Raw genomic sequence first — 7,301 nt, forward strand, 5'->3', positions numbered from 1 at the left:
GGAACAGACACTGAGTAACAGTTTGTCTGCTATACCAGCCTTTGTTGCTGTAACACATTCAGTACTACTTTGGCAGCCTTTAAGAATAGAACAGTTTCACTGGGAGGATACAGGCAGCTTTAAGATGGGACGTCTCTCACTGCCTGAACTTTTCCAGGCAATGAGAAAATTAATCAGATTTTATGCAGCACAATGTAAAAGGGAAGTTACTGTAGGGATATGTCTACTCTGCTTAAAATATGCTATTAACAACATACAGTAAAAGAAACAGATCGTTATTTCTTGACTTAATTTACGAAATAGGTGATGACAATACTGTGATCAGTCTCTGAAGTAACATTAAGGTCTAGCAGAGTTAGAAAATAACATTCTGCCTAAAATGGGGAGCTTCAGAACCCAGTTATACAGTTTCAGTTTATTTTAGCCTGATGTATTTGAAGTTAAACTGGGCCAGAGCAGATGTATGTGGACTTTCTACTGCACAATAAAAGGTTTTGACTGACAGGAACAAAGAGCTCTGTGATGACTTTATTACAAGTGATGTCAAAATAAAAGATGAGGATCTATTATGATTAATGATGTCTACTACAGTGGGAAGAGCCTTTGTTGTAAAGGGAAAAAGTTATAAAAATAGATTAGCACACAGACGTCCGTGGTCTTCGAGAACAAGAGCCAAACACTCAGCAATTTATTTTAGATTTCTCATGTCTCCTGTTCTCCTGACTGCCACTCATAATTCTCTTTCTACTTCAACCAGGACCTGGAACACCACCTGGGTCTGGCCCTCAACGAGGTGCAGGCTGCTAAGAAGACCTGGTTTAACCGAACGCTCAGCTCCATTAAAACCGTCACTGGGAACCAAGGCAAGGAGACCACTTAACCTGATAACCCCATGCACCCAAGTTGACCTAGACCACGTCTGGAGCTCATTGCAGCTCTGCACCTTAACCCACTGGGCCATAACTTGAACACTGACCGTTAAATCCCGAAATGACCATTAATACAAACTGTGTTACATGTTCCAGTTAGAAATGTCCTTGTGTTTCCTTGTTCCTCCTCTTCCTAATCTAATCACCTCCACACAAGTTTCCCCCCTCTCCACCCCAAATGACTACAGCCAACCGTGCTGATGAGAAGGGGTTGAAAAATACAACATGAAGTACACTGGTACCACTTCACCCAGAAAAACAATGTGCTTCCACTGGTCACAGAAAAGAAAAGTGTAAAAAAAGAAAAAAGAAAAAAAAGGAGAAATGCTTCAATGATTTCTGTCTTTGTACTGCTGATTTTATTATAGACCCACAGAAGGAAGGTAGGACATCTGAACTGAACCTGTCCTGACAGGATAAAAGAGCAAACGCTCCGTCCTTCCTCTCTTTCTGTGGCCTCCCCTCTAAACTACTGGCACAAAAAACAACCAGTCCCTGTACATTTTTTGTTTTAGGTACGAGAGCTAACAGACGCCTTTTCAAAACTGAGCTGTTTCTAATTTATGTTGAACAATACCTTTCTTTTGTACGTGAGCGTGTTCCTTTAAAGAGGATGTTTGGGTGTATGTGTGTGTGTGCGTGCGCGCATTGTTTGTGTCGACTGTAAGCCGTGTGTGAAAATACTTCTGAATGCATAAATAATTAAATGAAATAACGTTAAACTGTGTGTATAAGAGTAAAAGAAACTGAGTGTGCGCAAATCCAGGGAGAGAAAAAGCACTAACGTAACAAGTGTGTGCATGCCTGTAAAGGGAAATCAGCTTTTCCTGGTTGTCAAGTTTCCTATGATGTTCAAATGTGTATATGGATGATGCTGAGAGATGTTTGCTGACAAAACCTTGATTTGAAGGTTGATAAAAATGATACTATCGGATATCAATATTACATTTACAGGAGAAAGAGCATTCTACAAGCTGGTGTAACTACCACTACAGCAGCACAACTTTCCTCATATCAAATTTCAGACACCCTTAAAACATGTTTAAGACTTGTTTGGTTTGGATCTCACTGCACAAACAAACTAGAAAAAACCTCTGAACCATGCAAACCCAGACATGTATTACACAGTATGTGTCTGTATTTTGGAAAATTGTTGAACCCCACAATAGTGCAATAAATTTAAGAACCTTAAACATCACTGAGGGAAGTTTAAATGGAAAACATACATACAAAATGTCCCTGCTGCACTTGAATGCACCTTTCAACCCCTCACCCTCTTCCCTATAATGGGACCAGCTGCTCCTTGATCTTTGACCACCAGGATGGACTGGCAGGATCATGTTTGATACTTTGCTGAGCAGGGTGTTTGAATTATGAATATAACAAACACTCAGTGGCCACTTCAAGCAGTCATCCATCTAAACTATGCCATTGGGGCTACTTCTTGTAGAAACCATTAGGAAGATGTGAACTATAAGTTACTAGTGTCTTCAGCACTAGATAAGGATGGTGAAGAAAACAGGCAGCAAAACAAACATGACTTGTCAGCAACAGAGATCAGAAGAAAACAGGACACACACAAGGATTCATGCAGAAGGGCATCTTACAACGTATGACTTGTTTATCTTGGCTCGACTTTAGTTTTCATTGCTGACATTTACTGTCAGAGCTAGTGGATGAGGCAGAGTAGGCAGATGATCAATGACTGGAAAATGCTACAAACTACCGAATTTTTGTTTATGATTTTTGCAAAGCTGTCAGAACTGTCACTAAAAGCTTGAATGCTGTGTTAAGTCCAATGAAAAATCTGGTTACAGTGAGGAAAGTGTTTTCTCGGCTTGCATCGTTGCCATGTGACAAAGCGCTCATCACCTCAAGATGGATCCAGGAACATGACAGAAACTCGTGTTTATTCTGGCTGCCTGCACTCAACTCAATAGAGCACCTCTGGGATGAGGTGGAACAGGATAATCACAACCCAAGCATCTCACAGCTCACAAAAATCTACAGGAATTGATTGACTGTATTGAACAAGTGTGGAGCAAAATTTCCTACACTGACAAATTCATGCTTCAAAGAATTCAACATGTTCAGGAGGAAAACGCTGATGTTAACTAGTAAATATTGAAGTGGCCAGTGAGAGTAGATATGTGCATTGTTGTAAATGTAGGACTAGAAAAGTCACACACATAAAAATATCTGTCAAATGCCTGTGCAGTGTAACTCTGCATAATAAATGTAAATCATTATCTAAGAGATACACCATTAGTTTCAGAACTACAGTCAAACAGGCAAAAATTTAAATCAGTCAAGAAGGAATGGGTTGTTTAAAAAGTCTTAGTGTTTCCAAATTTTGCTGACTAGAAAGGGGGTTCAACAATATTTCAATGCCAATTTTATAATTAATAATCATTAGTCTGAAAGAAATTTCTTTTGCCGGCCTAAAATTAACCCAAATTGTAAACTGAATCTAACCTGAAGGCAGATTCTGATTGGCTGAAATCTACTTGTGAGAGGAAAGTCCAGATAAGTTTGAAAAGGCCCTTAGTTTGAAACTAAGGGCCATCCCTCTAAAGGCACTGGGTTGTACATAAAACTACAGGTTTTGTTTATGATTTTGTACTCTGTAACTATAACTAATGTTGCCTACCTACCTACCTGCTGCCGTGCTACAGTTTAACCCACGTTTTATGTTTTTAATGTTTTTTTTTTTGCTCCCAGCTTCTCAGTCAGACTGCTGTTTGGTGAATTAAATGCCAAAACGTAGCTTTATCATCCAACAACAAAAACATTATCATCATGTGGAAATTGTAATAGTGTATGATGCATAGTGTATACTTCATGAATTTCAATATAAAGATATCAACACAAAAATATCTGTCTCCTTTGTTGCATTCTGTATATAAGACATCTCACAGATCACTGTGGTTCTTTTACTGCTTCAGACGACAGTAACACACTACAACATTTTCAACTCTGATGAAGAGCCACCTGTGAGTCAGGGTTTAAAAATGCTACAGTACATCCAAAACCTCACTGAAACATAGTAGGACAGTGTAGACAAACCTACAAAGTGACTAGTGTTGTTAAAGTAGCTAAAATTAAGGTGAAAGTATCCAGTGATGACAGCAGACAGACATACTGTACATACATACACATGCCGCATAGAAACAGCTGAAACTAGTGCTGTTGTTGTGTCTGTTGTACTCTGTCAAACAAGTGCAGTGTGGTGGTTAAGAAGTTTCTCTTGGGGACAATAAAGTCAAAGTCAAAGATTAGTCCAACGACAGAAACATGGAAATAGTCTTATTGTAAATTATTCATATATTTTGATGCATTGTTGACAAAAATTGGACAATCATCAAAACTATATCAAAACTATCCCTGTGCCGTTTTTCTTTATCAACACTGCAGCTCTGAATGGCTCTTTCAAGACTCTTCACATACCAAGATGTTTTCTGACATCTTAACAGCTTAAGATACATATTTATAAGTTTTTTGTAGTTGTTGGTGTTGTTTTGCACCTTCATCTGTTTCCCGATTTCAAAGCCAGCTTCTTTAAAAATCCATAAAGCTAAAAATATTGTTTCCTATCAGATTCCTTACTAACGTGTCGTATTGCAGCTGAAAAAGGGGGAGGAGATAAAAAGAGAAGCATGCTGCTGTTATAATGAGACTTTTCTAAGTCGTCTCTCGGGAACACTTCTCCAGACATCTCAGAGTTTTGAACATGAAAATAAACCTGTTTCTTCTAGCTAATTATGTCTTGTGAAAACAGCCTCTATCTGTCAGCCACTTGAACGAGCCGTTTCCCTGGAGCTGCAGGGAAATCTCTTCATAGCCTTTACTTAGTTTGGCTCCAATTCTATCTCTCATCTTCTCCCTCAGAGAACATTTCTCATAACATATGGCTGCATTGTTATCTGTGTCAGGGATGAGCTATTTTCTGCCTTCGCCTTGGTGTATAAAATATAAAGCGTGCACCGATTGTGCTGGAGGTCTTAGATAAATCATCTGGAGTGTTTATAACTTAGTATGGGACCATAAAATTATCACCCTACATGATGATGGCTGTTGGGATCTTGGCCCTGTGTCTGCCACTGCTGCAGCAGTCTGCAAAGCAGCACACATAAGGAGCTGGAAACCCGCTACCTGCAGCGGGTGGAGGTAACAAGCGTCAGCATTATGCAATATCAGCTTGACACCCTCCCCTCCCCCCCTTTCTCCTGCGTTACAGAGCTATAAATACAACCAGCAGGCAGCAACAGAGTAAAACACAAAGGAGGAATGCTGATGGGATGGATGTTTTCCAGGGACAGTTTCTCAGGAGGATAATATTACAATTATTATTAATAAAAATATTCTGTACACTTACTATCTTCCTAGTCAACCAAAATAACCTACAGTACTAGTATTTTATTTTCATCTTGATAGAAATAATGATCAAAAGGTTTTTCACTGAGGCCTGCAGGAACTGCACTTGCGGCACATTTGCATTTGGGATTTTGCTGTTATATTAATTAGGTTATTTATCTATTTTGATTTTTGGTCTTATAACTTTGTATAATACACTGCAAGTCCAAAAAAACGTCACACACTCTAATATTTCGTTGGACCACCTTTAGCTTTGATTACAGAACACAAAAGTCTTCTTTAATGAATTCATGTTGATTATTTTTGGGGAATACTGTTACGGAAGATGTTTGAACAGATGTTCTACCACTGTTTCGTGTACATATACAGCAACACGCTTAACATTCAGTCATGTTTTCCCTCTTGCTCATGAGAGACACACTTACCTGTAAGTGAATGTTTGTAGAAACCCTTTACAGTGAAATCCTCAGCGCTGAATCTTGTTAGTCCCGTCTCTGTTATCTCATTTGTTCAGGTAAGGAGTGCGAACAAGGTACACCCTCCGTCTGCTCAGAAAAGATATTTGAGTTAAAATTTCACACTCCTCTGCTGTGTCCAATTACTCTGCTATCATTTCCCTCTTAATAGGTAATTGAGCCTGAGGGTATTCTCTGGGAAAGAAACTGAAAATGTTCTTAATCCATGACACCTGATTACTACAATCGTGGTTTTCAAATTAGTGTGAAGTGTTAAGAAAATAATGAGAACTTCTTCTAGAAAACTTGTGTAGGTGTTGATTGTTGAAACCATACGGGCTCTTTCTATTCTAACATTGTCCTCATTGGATCAATCCACCTAAAAATGTCTAATATCTACAGAGCTCACCATGTACATTAGAATCAGCACAATGAGAATGGTCACAGTAAAATAATTTTACAAACTAAACCTAGAAAAATGTATATTACAGGTCGGACATTGTTTCAAATCATCTTTATACTAATACGTAGGATGAGACAGGTTTTATATGTAGGAAATTTAGCTCTAAAGCAGGAACAGAAAAGCAGAACCAGAGAAAAAGGGGAACAGTTTAGTTATGGGTCAAGTCCCTACAACCTACCTCCACACACACATCACACATATGTTAAGTTTGCTTGTTTGTTTTATATTTTAACAACACTTTAACAAATAATATTTTTTTCCCTCGTCCTCAATACAAAGGACGAGTGCAATACAAAGTCTGACTACACAACTCACTTAGGCAAATAGGCAAAAATAAATACCTAAATGAAATAATAAGACATTTTTATAGCACATCATGGCTCCAACCATCAACCTAATGAATCAAAAACCATTTTCCACCAGCCCAGAACATTTGGACTGGTTAATGTTACAACAGGTGCACAGATACCTTGGCTAACTAGCTAGCCAACCCATGTTTTCAAAACATTATTATTATTATTATATTTACCTTAAACTGAATTTACATCCCCCTGTGGTCTTTTGAAAGTTTAAGTTTTGATTGTGCCCAGTTGTAGTCAGCTAACGCTAACGCTAATGTTGTGCTCTAGTTGTTTACGACTTCACGTCAAAAAAAAGTGTCTAAAAACTTGTTTAAAATATGAAAACATACTCACATTATCAATAAGGGGTGTAAACATCAACTGACTTAAAGGGAAAACAAACGAGGACCATTAGCACCTTTGTAAAACTGCTAAATCCAGGTAATGGGAAGCTAATGGGAAGCTCATGTTGCCATGTTGAGGCATGGTTTGGCCCACAGGAAGACTCCCACAACCTGACCAATCAGAACAGAGCAGGATGTGAAAGACACTGACCAATCAGAACAGAGCAGGATGTTAAAGACACTGACCAATCAGAACAGAGCAGGATGTGAAAGACACTGACCAATCAGAACAGAGCAGGATGTTAAAGACACTGACCAATCAGAACAGAGCAGGATGTGAAAGACACTGACGTCTTGAGGCAGATGAGCTGTTGCATAAATATAAATAAACATCT

The 7,301-nt window shown here is 38.6% G+C and overlaps 1 protein-coding gene and 1 long non-coding RNA gene across 3 annotated transcripts in view; one reads left to right on the top strand and one right to left on the bottom strand.

The window, feature by feature from the left end:
- LOC113148594 (rab GTPase-activating protein 1) overlaps nucleotides 1-3,803 on the top strand; it is a 56,022-nt gene extending 52,219 nt beyond the window's left edge. For both annotated transcript variants that reach the window (XM_026340335.1, XM_026340336.1), the window contains one exon: nucleotides 758-3,803. In XM_026340335.1, the coding sequence (XP_026196120.1) occupies nucleotides 758-880 (123 nt within the window). In that variant the 3' untranslated portion in view covers nucleotides 881-3,803. The remainder of the gene's footprint in view (nucleotides 1-757) is intronic.
- LOC113148596 overlaps nucleotides 1-7,043 on the bottom strand; it is a 31,339-nt gene extending 24,296 nt beyond the window's left edge. The window contains exons 1-2 of the long non-coding RNA XR_003297449.1: nucleotides 6,917-7,043; nucleotides 5,729-5,848 (exon numbers count right to left, since the gene is read on the bottom strand). This is a non-coding gene — a long non-coding RNA (uncharacterized LOC113148596). The remainder of the gene's footprint in view (nucleotides 1-5,728; nucleotides 5,849-6,916) is intronic.
- Between the last annotated feature and the right edge of the window lie 258 nt (nucleotides 7,044-7,301).

The sequence above is a fragment of the Anabas testudineus genome, chromosome 22 (genome assembly GCF_900324465.2).
Source record: "Anabas testudineus chromosome 22, fAnaTes1.2, whole genome shotgun sequence".
NCBI classification, from domain to species: Eukaryota; Metazoa; Chordata; class Actinopteri; order Anabantiformes; family Anabantidae; genus Anabas; species Anabas testudineus.